Raw genomic sequence first — 13,928 nt, forward strand, 5'->3', positions numbered from 1 at the left:
TTAATTAAAGTGCAATATTAATTATGCAAGAGAAAATAAGACTCCTGGGTCTCTTAAAATGAACAACTAAGTTTCCTTTTTTAGAAAAAAAAAACATTTTTATATTTTAAATGCATAGAATGCAATGCATACATCAAAAATAAACATTTAATTATTACCCATTGTTTCTCTGTCTGTACTTTAACTGTGAACAATGACAATAAAGTTGACAGATGAATTAAGTGCATTTACATGCCATTCAGTTGGGGTTTTAAATAAAGCATTTTCTGAGATGCTCATTAAACATTAAACACATACAACATTAATTTAATTTATCTTTTAATTATTAAAAATTAAGCAAACTTAACCTTTTGGTAAACAAAGGGGATTCACTATAAAAACATAAAACATGGAAGAAATGTTGCGTGATTAAACCTTTAAAAAATTGATTTTTTTTTTTTTTAGTAGTAGGCCATGTACATTCTGCTGAACAATAGTCTTTAACCGGACTTTTATTTTGACGGATTGACGTACCTTAACGTACAGTTCTGTGTATGTGATGTGATATTAGTTTTACTCAAATCAAACGGTCAAATGCTCATGAAGTGACTGTCAGAGCAGTTCTGGAGATGTTGTTCATGTGTTCACGTCCTTATTTAGTGAGAGGAAAAACGCTGAATTCACCGGAGCATCACGCGCGCTTCAGTGTGTTTAATGAATGAAGACGCGCTTCTGCTCCATTCATTAACAGTGACACGCAGAACATGCAGGATTCATATTTAAATAGACTGTTCCGGCTTAATATTTACAGATATTACTCCATATCGTGATTTGATGTAGGTGCAATGACGTATTTTTTATTAATTCATTCAAAATTTGGCAAATTCCGTGCCATTCCGCGTTAAACTGTAAATTCCGTTTTTATGACTGGATTCCGCGATTCCCTCCGCATTTTCTGCATCGCGGAAATCATAGGGCCCTAGTTGTGGTATGACAGCTCTAACTTGCAATGGACACACACCACGACGTTCTCTTTACGTTTACCCGCACCCTCGAATCAAAACACTGCTGACTCCTTGCAGTACGCGATCTCTGACGCAGCGCTTGTGTCTCCTTCCGCTTTGTGGGTGACGTAAACGCGTTGTGTCACATTAAAACAATCATTGCGAAAGAACCTGACGTGAGATTTAAAATAAATTAAAAGAGGCTTCGAGGCAGAGGAATTTGCCTCGATCATTTTTTGTAATCGATTTACTCGAGTTACTCGAGGAATCGTTTCAGCCCTAGTCTGCTGTAAGTCAGTTTATGAGACTTTTTCACAGTGTGTTCTAACAAGGATGATTTTTAAGCCCAGAACATATATAGTGATTTTAAGTAGAAAAAAGCCAACTTAACCTCCAAAAATAATAAGTTTTCCTGTATATTCAAATCTAATTTTAGTCCCTTGAGTCCAGAGATCAAAAAGGCCATCAATAATCATTGACATATCATACAGAGTGATTGTGGTTTGTCAGGCCTGTTCATCTTGCATGTTGTTGTTTTTTATTTATTTTTATTTTTTTAAGCCCCCTACATTTTAAAGGGAAAATACTGGCATGAAAATTTTCCCTCAATGATTAGGATCAGCTTTCAACAATTTGTAATTGTGCGGACAAATTCAGCGACTTGTTGGACTAAAGATTTCTCCCTTTTGTTCTACACACCTGATAGTGCTTTATTCTTTATGAACACACACAATTGATAGTCCACTTTAAATAATTTTGCTGACTGTAAGTAACTTTGCAACTAAATGTTAACTAGCATTCATGAGTATTGGTAGACTTTCTGCTAAATATATGCTATGACATTATTTAGATAGTCTCCAACACACATTCTACTACCTATAAGTAACTGAGCAAGCATGTGTCACCTTGTTCTTCTAAACCAAATTCTATAACGAACTACACAAAGCCAAACCATAACCTAACAGTATACTAATACTCGAATGAGAGTTGACATGTAGTTGCAAAAGTATCTATAGTTAGTAGAATGTCCAAGTTGGATTATCGAAAAGTGTATCCATTACTACCAAATATATATATATATATATCAACACTTTCAACAAACTTTTCCATATAATAAATCCCATTATCAATTCAAGTGGGTTTTAAAAGTACAGTATGAAATACTGAACCTATATTATAATCTTGAAGTTAATGAGATCAATGAGAAGTTGAAAAAATAAATCTCAGTACTTCCGGAACAGTAGACCCAAGAGCACTCTGAAAAATCCAATAATACAAAAGGAAATATGTTACACTCTGTTAGAAATAAAGAATGTAAATCAAATTATCCCCTTTAAGCCCAGTTAAACATCCTGCTTTGAATGGTGCCAGCTGAAAACTTTTCAACATATTTCCTGTGGGGTTGTAAAGCTGAATTAGTCCTTCGCTCAAGTCTGTTGTTAACCTTAAAGATTTGACTGGGGTTGAATATAAATTGCCACAAAGAGCTTCTCAAACCATAAGCTGATTATTCAGTAAAGCTAAATGCTCGCTTCATTCTATTTTCCTTCAAAGGAAATTCCATATCTTGTGTTTTATTGATGGTAGATGCAAAAATAAATGAATAATCACAACCCCCTTCCCATTCCAGACATGGTATAAGATGGCGAGCTGTCCTATTTACAATGTTTCAAAGATAAAAGAGGACATTTGGGTAATTCTTTAAGACAATGTTGGAGAAGCGAGGCGCCATCAAGTCATATAACATCAGTCTCATTGTGCAAATCCAGTCAAATTGAAGCCTCAATGACGACAACCGATGAATTTGTCAGACGATGCCCATAAACAAGATACTATTTTAGTCTAATTTATAATACCAACCCTGAGACATTTAACTGTCATTGAAGACATTTAGCATGTTATAAGCAAGTTCAAATCCCGGACGAGCCCCCGGATAATCTGCATTTTATGCTTCTTTGGATTGAGACTGGGTAAAACAATACATATATATCAAGGGGAATACTATGCATTCACATTAAATGAATAAATTTAAATATTTAGTATGTAAACAAAGATGTTATTTATGAGAGTACGCCCTCAGTATGGTTTCAATAGTGAAGGCAAATAAATAATTAAATCTTCATGGGGTGAGAGATGCTGTCCATGAATCGTCTAAATTAAATATCTCATTCTCAAAACCTTGGCTCGACGCTTCTTCTTTTATGAGAAAGTTGAGATGTTTTAGCTATTCTGCACATAGCTGTCTTTGTGATGGGTAATCCATTTGTTTATAATTGTCTTTTCGGTTTTGACAGGGCTAAATTAATTACCGCTTGATCTGAATGTGGGACATAATTAGAACCCTCTTAAAGCTGCAGCCAACCCTCACATCCCTTCTGCCAAAACGGATCATCCTGCACCGTAATTAAACTTCAGCTCATCTGTCAGAGAGTCGAGGGCTCCTTTACTAGAAGAAAAGAAGCAGCAGGTATGGTGTTATGTTTACAGTAAAGTGGTTTAACTCATGAGAAAGCTTTAGAAATGCACCAGTGGTCAACATTAAATGCACATTTCTGAGGGAAAATGATAGTGAATTAACGCAAATCAAATCATTGGATTGCACTACATTGTAAAAGCCAACTAAGCTGTTACATCTAAACAAAATGGGTATGTTTGAGATATTTTCTCATCGTTTCTGGTCAGTAGACATTGGGAGCAAACAGCTTATGGGAAACCATGCAAGACATTTCCTCCAAGCGTGCCTTGAAGTGAATCTTTGCCGCTGCACAGACGGGTAACTCTCAAAGAGGCCTACTTCCACTAGCTGACAAGGTTGTGTGCAAGTCGAATGAAACTTGCTGATCCAAGAAAGTCCCTCGAGTGATCCGCTGAGTGAACACCTCATGTTCTTCTTCTGTAATTAGTACCATCATCAAAATAATCGTTTTGAATGGAATAAATAATCCTCATACACTCTAAAAAATATATATTTTTTTTTTGTACCAATGTCATATAAGAACCATTTTTTGGTTCCTCAAAGAATCCTTTAGTGAACCAATCTTAAAATATATTTTTTTTCATAGCTTGAGGAACCTTCTTCCCTTATAAAGAATATGTTTGTGGAATGGAATGGTTGTGTGGATATTGTAGGTTCTTCATGGATCCATGGATGTCAATAAATAACTTGTTTTTTTTGTTTGTTTGTTTTTTTAAGACTGGAGAATGTTGAAATCATAAAAGTGTACAGCACAGTACACTATCTCTGTCTGCATTGCACCTATGCTTGTCTTAAAACCTTTATCTCAGAATTGTTTTTGCTACATGTTTTGATTCAAACTGAACTTACACGAGAAAAGACATGGTTAGTTGATGTTTTGAAGGTCTCTACTACAGCAAATCCCCCATGCACTCTATGAAATAAGGCTGTGAGACCTGCCATTCTTGTTTGCTGGAACATGAAGGCCCTATTGGGGCTACACAACTATTTACTAATAAAAAGACTGACTCAACCAATTGCTCACCCATTTCAAAACTGTATGGCTTCAGCAGAATACTACATAAGATCACCTGTTCCATAAAAAGCATACTGTTACCAGGACACATATAGCACCAGAAGAGTAGTCCGTAAGTCTTGTACGTATTCCGTAAGTAATGGAATATAGCACACAATAGCTTTGTGTGCTATAAATCTGATTTATTGAAAAAGTTTATCGACAAATTTCCTTTCAGCTGTATCTCTTTGTGGAACAAAAAAATGGCACAAAACAAAGTCATCAAATGGATAAAATGAAACAAAAACTAGCCAAAACAAACTGATAAAACAAAATAGACCAAAATGAGCCTAAACAAATTTGAACAGGGATGAAAAAAAAAAGTCAAAACAAGATGATAAAAATAAAAGTCAAAACAATACAAAACAAAGCCATAACAAATGGGTAAAATAAAACAAAGGGGCCAAAATATTTGTGTGTTGCAACAGTGACATATTCAAGATTAGTTGTGACACATTGTGTCAAATGTTTTTAAGATTTTTTTTTTTAGTTTTTTTTTTTTTTTTTTTTTTTCTTATTTAGGCCCTACATAACTTTGATTGAACATTGGACCATACATTTTCAAACACAGTTGTAAATAAAGTCTATAAATGAAAATTATATATATATTTTTTCCAACAATAAAGCAAGTCTGAAAATCTACTCACAATAGTGAAAGCACTACATCCTTACTTCACACTACTAAAAGAGTTCAATGTCACACTCAGAGCGCAAACCCCCTACATTAATGTGACACTTGAAAATCGACAGTAACCTCACGGTGAAGCAAAGAACAATTTATTACCAACAGCTAACCTGCCTGCGACAATCTCAAGTGATCTCTCCACTAAATAACCATCACTCGAGTACTTTTGGTTAGCATTCTATCGTCTTCTGATGTGAGAGCGATAGATCATTCCAACAAATTATTCCTTCTCATGTTGAGGTAATGGCAATACAAATTAATCAGTCGCACTCAATGTGATAAATGTCAACGAAGTCTGCAGGGAGCTGAAGTATCTATTGATTGGAGAGAAGAAATTATTTCATTAATTACTAGTATGTATATCATTGACGCTTTCTAAATGAGAAAAAAAGATCCATGCTCATAATGATTTATGGCAGCTCGCCCAGCGGGACTCTCTCATTTAACGAGCTCCGAGACGAGCCAATGGCAGACGTGCTTTATGACATCAACTGAGGATTTTTTCAGGCTTCATGCTGAGCAACTTCACAGACAGGCATTGAACAGGAGATAAGAGACGGCGCTGGAAGTAACTTAAAGCTCATCCTCAACTGGCAATATAGCAAATTAATGTGATTATGAAGTTTGGAATTAAGATTAGCGGAATGGATGATGAGATGCCGCATTTAAATACACCTGCCTCGTGGGACATGTTGACGAAATCTATGGTATCACAATTTTCCAGCATGAATGGAATCGGTACATCTGTGTATGAAGACACCTGGTTTTAGACCTGCTTCCAAGGCACCATGTCATATCTAATGATCCAAAATACATTTAAATCAGCTTTAGAGGACAACAAAGACATATTTAGTGACTATAATACTTTTTTCTCAGTAGAGAGTGTAGTTAAAAATCTAGTTAAAAAAACAAACAACAACAACAACAACAAAAATAGGGAGTGGGAGAGAGAAACACACAAACCTAAAAACTAGATTTGATAAGTTTATTTATTTATTTAATCTATTGTTTTTGTATTGTTGTTATTGATTTCCCTTTTGGAAGGTTTTTTTTTTTTTTTTTTTTTTTGCCCCGTTTTTGTTTGTTCGTTTGGTTTCATTCTTTGTTGTCTTTGTTTCATTATTATGTTAGTTTTTTGGGCAGTTCTAGTTTTAGCTTGTAAATTTTACTAACTATTTACTTATTTTGTCCATATATATATATATATATATATATATATATATATATATATATATATATAAATATATATATATATATATATATATATATATATATATAATACTCCATGTTTATGTGATTATATGTATGATCAAATCAATTATTCTTGTGTTAAAATGAGCCCAACTAAGAATAAAAGATCATTTGGAAACAGATTTCCAGGTAACGCCTTCTAACTTCAGTCAACGTAATATTAACTATCAGTATCATTTATCAAACTCATTTCCTAAAATATTAAATGACTCTTTTGAAGTCAATTTTCCAATACACCAAATTTCATGTTACATAACAAAAATGTGCGATTTGGAAAAGCTGCAGTCAGGTTTCTGGCAGTCTCAGGAGTACAAACGCTGCCAATATTGATAAGTAGGCTGGGATTTCTCACGCTGAAAAGAAGCCAACCTTGAAGGGAGGAGTAGCCAATCAGAAGCCACAGGATGGAGACGGCTGATAAAAAGAGGAGAGCGAAGAGGTTATCAGAGCAGAATGACCTCCAGGTGCGCCGAATCTTCCATCAGCGTGCACCGCCATGCCCGGCCTTGCATCCTCTGGCACTGTTGTCCCAACAAGATTAGTGGGTGGTCTAAACTCCAAAATACTGTTTTCATAAAGTGTTTCGTATCTGTTGATGATCTAAAGCAATAAAAAGCTCTTTCTGTGGAAAAATATCAAGCTTTTTGTTACTGTGGAAATACCTTGATGGTATCAAATGGTACTACTTGACTACCATATTGATATACTGTACAAGGTATTTAAATTCCTTCATGTTGTTATGGACAGTGTTACCCACCGTTAACCACTAATAATAACAGTAATGTTAGGAAGAGCATAGGATTTTATGCCTGCTTCTCATGATTAGATAATATATATATATATATATATATATATATATAAAGTAAAAATCTGTACTGAGGAATTCCTGGGTTTGTAGGTTATGGCTTCTGTGAGAAATGAGTCCCACAGATCTGATATTTTTAGACTTCTGTCACTGTGGCTGTTGTCACTTTCATGTTGGTGGCCTATGAGTGAGTGATAGCAAACATATACTGTATTTACTAGAGCTCAAGGCAGCAAATCTTTTGGGCCAGAAAACCAGCGACACATCAGAAATCAATAGTCAATTACAGACTATGGAGAATAGTTACGACAAGAAGCATCCCATTTTAATGGCAAAACACTGGTGTTACTGAATTGGACCAATCAAAATAGCACTGCTTTGGATTTCAGATATGACTATAATTATATTCACGTCAACATGAAATACAGCTATATCTCACAATGTAACTTTATCCCTAAATATATAGTGCTCCTGTGGCTCAGTGGTAGAGCATTGTCTTAGCATGGCAAAAGGTTATGGGTTTGATTCCCAGGGAACACATGTTAGATAAAAAACTGTTAGCCTGAATCTCATAATTTGATGGAAGATGCTTCCAATTCTATATGTTCAATTGCACAATTTTCAAATTGATTTCAGAATATATCTTTATCAGTTGCAATTGTAGTTGTGTTTCTAAGATATATGACTTAATATTTCAAAACTAAACTTTATATCAATTAATGTTTAAATTTCACAGTGGAACTTTTAATCTCATAATTCGATGTAAATCCAGTTTGAAGATGCTATTGTGCAATTTTTCACTTTTTATCTCAAAATGTATCTATACTTCACAATGTGAGTTTTGTTTCTGATAAATACAACTTTATATCTCACAATTCTCACAAATCTTTGTATCTCTTAATTTAATGGAAGATGTCTCACATTTGAAGTCTGATGATGCCATTATACAATTTGTGACTTCCAGTATCACAACATTTCTCCTTATATCTCAAAATTTGAATTTAAACGTCAGAGAGGATTCAAAGTTCAACGATTCTATTACAGGTTTTAACTTAATATCTCACAATTTCACTTTACATCTATTATTGTGTCTCTCACTATTCCAGTTTTGTTTCTAGTAAATCTGACTTTTATCTCATATTTTACAATGTAAGTTTAAATATCAGAGTGGAACTTTTGAACTTATAATTTTACATAAAATGCTTCATACTCAAAATCTGAAGATTACTGTATATTATCTCACAATTACTTTTTTTTCTCTCTCTCTCTGAGGTGTGCCAGGCTTTCCCACAATAAGACCAGTAATTTAAATTAAATGGTTTCTATATCAATTTTACGTTGACTCCAAACCCAGACACCTTTGACTTGAGGTACAATTGCAAGCCATGCCCTGCTTTGTACTTCCCCTCACTTCCCCACTAAAAAAATAAACAGTGAAATGCTAAAGTAATGAAATATCACGAGCTCTGCCACAACCGAATGGAATTTGGGGCCTCGCAAGTGTTTTGAGTCAAAATGTGTTGAGGTGGAGAATGTAAAAATTGCTTGTATGCCTCATGAATTGTGTCAGAGAGCATTGCCCTCCTCACATCAACTCTCATCGCGTTCGGAAAGAGCTTGTGGCCATCTGGGATGCTTTGTGAGATCCCAGCCCTGGAGCACATAAAAATAGTCAGAGATTCAGAGCAAGTGCGAGGCCATAGGGAAATAAGCAAACAGTTTTCTGAAAGGATGCAGGTGGCTAGCTGGCCATAACATGGGCTTTAAATTTGTTTCTTAATGCTCACGACCGAGGGTCTGTGACACAGGCTGGCTGGCATTACATCCCATGTGTACGGGTGTATTTTCATAAATATTTTCTAAATACTCCATGTAGGGCAAAAAGTCAAGCTCTTAGAAGAGATCTTTGAGATCTAGCCATTAGCTGTGTGGTAGAAAGCTGAAGAAAAGTGACATAAATATTGCAGTTTCGCATGCGAGTGCTTGCAGCTCATGTCTATCACTGTAAAATTATTAATGCAAAAACACAGCCATTTAATCTATGTATTGTAGTGCACAGAGAAACTTTTGTCAAAACTGAATATGGTTGTGAATATTTAATGTAAACTCACAATAAAGTGCTAAACAGATGTTTGATGTGAATAATGTCGCAATTTTCCATTTCATTAAACAGTTAAGGCTTTTAATTATAGTAAAGATCATGCAAAATAGATTAATATATAAATGGTGGTAAACAAATTGTTAAAGCATCTGACACCAATGTACAATTTGAGCAGTAACTGATTTGGGAAAATTCTGGCAGAATTACTAAAGGAAAAAAAAAAATCATAGTTATTATAACATATCTGGTTGCTACAATTGAATTCAGCTGGAAAGTGCACTTGTTTCTTGTATTAATGTTAAATAAATTGTATTTTACAGTACAGTAACTTATGTACAGTAAATAAAAGATTTTCTAAACAAAATTACTATACTATAGTAGACTATTTTAGTATTTTCATTTCAAAATAGCATGATTAACTCAATGTTTTTCTTGCCATTTCATTGTAATTAATGGAATCTACTGACCATTTCTGAGTAATGTATTTATTTATTTGTATGTAGTAGTGGAACTACTATTCTTTATGGTTTAATATTTAGTTAATTATTGAATTGCATTAGATGTAACATCTTTAGTGTTGACCCATTTACTTCCATTGTAAGTGCCCTACAACAAGCAAGATTATCACTTACTTCTGTAGTAATTTATGATGGTCCACAAATAGACCTTGAACTGAACCTGGAACATTTCTTTAAAGAGCTCATATGTTGTGATTGTAATTTATTGGTTGCTTAAAGAAGATATGTAAAGTTGCAAAGACTAAAGTCTCAATTCCAAAGATTTGACACTGAATCACAGTTTGGTAAGGGGTGTAACAGTTCTGTCACACGCTTGAGGTATTTGGCCAATAACAATGCACTGGATAGCTGGCCAATCAGAGCCCATCTTGCTTTTCAGAGCGATGAGCTTTGTAACAATCAGCGCATTTCAGAAAGGCGAGGCATAGAGGAGCAAAAATAATGTACATTATGTGAAAAATAATAAATAAATAAAATAAATAAATAAATAATAATAAAATAAAGTGTTTCTTTTTAAACCTTAAACCACATAAATGCATTAATTACATCAAATACAAAAAAATTATGTTCTTTTTATCAACGTCACAAGACCCCATTAAGTTTCACCAAATAAATGTAAGTTTAAGAGATTTTAAACTACCTTTTCTCTTGCGTGTAAGACCAAAGGAGAACCTTGGTTAATAGAGCAAAAAAAATAAAAAAATGATAAAAATTCTTGAGAAGAATGAGGTTGGAATCATCCTAGTAGACCGGTGGGATGTCATTAGCCCTGTTTATCTCTGATGCAGAACATAGATAAGGCTGAATAATCCTCTCCCATCATTACAGGCAACTGTATAGACTGTTACCGTTTTAATTGCTGTATCAGTAATCACACACTTCAGAACCAAGGGTCAGGATACAATTATCTCTTCATGTGCCAAATTTGGATGCACTTACATTTTTGGTTACTGCAAATAGTTAATGTACGCCCTACAAGAATAGATTCTGATTAATTATACTTGGGTTTGTGCATACTCTCAATTAATTTTACATTCCAAATCATTTGTTTTCAGATCTTTTACATGTTCTCTCAGCTCACGTTGTATCTGAGAAAAACACATGCTTTGGAGATAATCTGACTGTAATTTCCCAATGTTGTGGGAACAGAGAAAACAAAATTAACTATTTATTGCAATGCAGACATGAACTAGCCGGGTGGATAACCCAATGCAGAGCCTAGCCGTTTAATCTCCCTCTAGAAAGCTGAATCTTAATTCACAATTTCATTTGAATGAGCAATCCTGTTCACTTCATTGTAACATTTTAAAATCAAGCCTGTTCGGAGCAACAGCAGGAGGGAAGAACACAGAGAAATAGAGAGAGGAAATTCATAATATTTGTGTCGTTATATTTTGTTATATAATTATTATTATTATAGTATATGGCATTAATGGAATTCATGAAAAAAAATCTAATGTGTAATATTATTATGATGCAAATATATATATATATATATATATATATATATATAAAACATGTACTATTATTTATTATTATAGAATAGAATAGATGCATCAAACAATATCAATAAAGAACTTTGAAATTTTTAAAAGATAGAGAGACAAAGAAATAAACCCTGTTGAAAAGCCACTCTGCAGGTGTGAGGAGTCGATGCTTGATCGATTCATTGATTATGACTAACAACCTGTTTAGGTTACACTACTGATTGCAAAAACAACATACTTTTCAATGCATAAACAGTCGTCATTGTGCGGTGCTGTTTTATGCGGCGTCTCGAGGCATGATCTGTTCTCATAAATCAGCTGTCATGTAATCATACGGGGTGAAACGACACGAAACCGTGACGCAGGGACTCATTCCAGCACATGTGATAGGCTACAGTTGGGTCTCGCGCTCAGACTCACCTGGAACAGTCGCAGTATATTCGCGACCATGATGGACACTGAACTCGCCGAAGCCCCTATGACTCCGACCACCTTCTCGGGTTTGACGAACACCGGGGGCTCTCCGTTCGTGCACCTCACATCCGACGTGTCTTTCTGTATGAGAGCCTGCACAAAAGTAAGCGACTGCTCCAGCGCGTACGTGTCTCGCGAGCATGTGTCCAAAACCCGAGCGCCTAAAGTGATGTTGGGCAAAAGCTCGTCGTCGCTGTTGATTTGGTCCAGTGCATAAAGCATCGCCTCCAACCTGTGAATCCCGTTCTCCTTTTTGATATCTCCACACGGTTCCCCGGAGACCCCGCGGGCATGGACCGGGAAAAGGCCACCCAGGGTCAAATCCCCCTCAATTCTGATGGAATGGGGAGCATATATTTCCTGCGAAAGTGTCACATCCACTAGCGCTTGAATGATCCAAAATACCCGCCATGGAAAGCAAGCCATGTCTCCTTGTCGTCGGGGAAGAGAAAAAGGCACTTTTCACAGTATTTATAGGTAAACAAAAACAGACGCGACCTCAATAACGACCATAGAGCCTTTCAAAGTACGGTTGCTGTTGAATACGTTGAGGTTTTCTCAAAAAACACCGCGCAATAATGATGCGTTATTCCTTGGGGAAGTGCGCATTGTATGGCGCCGCTTGTTGCTTAGAAATTCTGCAATTTTTAACTCATTATTATATATATTTTTTTTACAACAAAGAAAAAAGACAGAAGAACAAAGTCAAATGCGTACAGTACCTTTCTATGATTTGTCCTTAAATCAAACACACGCAAAACGCATTAAAGTGCAGCGATATTTGACTAAAACGCGTCCGATCCACGCTGATGTCATAGCGCCACTATGAAACCAGCGCTGCTGAGTTTTAACGGATTTTACATTTAAAAAAATTAAGGCGGCAAAAAAGTTTTCCCTCAGAATGACGCGTCGCGTGGAACGGTCAGAGAAAAATGTTGCAGAGAATCGATGTCAGGTGAGATATCCGTAACATCCTCCCATCACGGACTTCGGAGGAGGCTTTTTTCCCCTCCTTCTTCTTCTTCTTCTTCCTTCCTCGGAGCAGGTGCTTGTTACATCTGAGAGAAAGAACGCAAGCTCAGGCGGTGATACGTCTTTTGGTGCGAAAATCCTCACAAGAGACAAGGAAGCCCGCGTGTCTCCTCCTCTCGTTCTCTCTCCCTCTCTCTCCACCCAGAATCAAATGTGGATTTGTCAAATGACTCAACGCACGATCGATGTCGTGTTACTCATCCTGGTCAGCCCTCAAAGAAAATACGTCCCTGCATGTGAGGCGAATCATAACGCGATATAGTCATTAAACTCAGCGATTAATGGAGGTCTCACTAAGTTTCTCGGTTCCAAAGCGCAGTTGAATGCGGGTTTAAGGTGAAGATTTTCACCACAGCATTCTCTGTAACAGAGAAAGAAAGGCTTCTCAAACATTTAACCATATTTGGATCAACTCTTCATTCTTACACCTGTTTTCACGACATTATTTCACTGATGTGGGTTAATATGGAATATGTTCCAGCTCGAGAGACTCGCATTGTTTTTCCTGTTGAATGCAGCGACTGGGGCTGACAGGAAATGAATTCTGTCAACATCAATTCATGATTTTACCGCCACATTAGTGATGCTCTCTCTCTCTCTCTCTCTCTCTCTAGCACACACTTTTGCTGTTCTATTATGATGGGGAAGTTCCACTGATATATACTGTTTTAAATTGAGAAATTATGCTAAGGCAAGTGATGTTCTATTCCCTAAACCAAACCCTCAGACAAGTATTATCTTTTTTACATTGTCATTAAGACATTATTTCGGTGTTTCACTATCCTATTGAGGACATCGGGTCCAGACATAGTTCCCACGTTATTGGAATTAGGCTTATAGTATAAATACATTCATCATGGAGGAATCGTTATACATTTACCTGGGATGCTTTAAAAGATAAATACATTTTTTTTTTAAGAATTACCATTGATGAGAACAACAACACTAAAATGTAGAACTGAAATACTACAGACCACCCCGAAACCTTAATCCTCACATTTTGCCCATTGTGATTTATGTCAGAATTGTGAGATAAAATTCACAATTCTAAGAAAAAAATTG

The 13,928-nt window shown here is 35.7% G+C and overlaps 1 protein-coding gene across 2 annotated transcripts in view; it reads right to left on the reverse strand.

The window, feature by feature from the left end:
- The window catches only part of LOC127988290 (metabotropic glutamate receptor 7), a 192,440-nt gene extending 179,405 nt beyond the window's left edge, over positions 1-13,035 (reverse strand). The window contains exon 1 of one of the 2 annotated variants that reach the window (XM_052590951.1): positions 11,781-13,035. In XM_052590951.1, the coding sequence (XP_052446911.1) occupies positions 11,781-12,260 (480 nt within the window). In that variant the 5' untranslated portion in view covers positions 12,261-13,035. The remainder of the gene's footprint in view (positions 1-11,780) is intronic. The other variant, XM_052590950.1, reaches the window with a different exon arrangement.
- Positions 13,036-13,928: the final 893 nt, after the last annotated feature.

Source organism: Carassius gibelio, chromosome B22 (genome assembly GCF_023724105.1).
Source record: "Carassius gibelio isolate Cgi1373 ecotype wild population from Czech Republic chromosome B22, carGib1.2-hapl.c, whole genome shotgun sequence".
NCBI lineage: Eukaryota > Metazoa > Chordata > Actinopteri > Cypriniformes > Cyprinidae > Carassius > Carassius gibelio.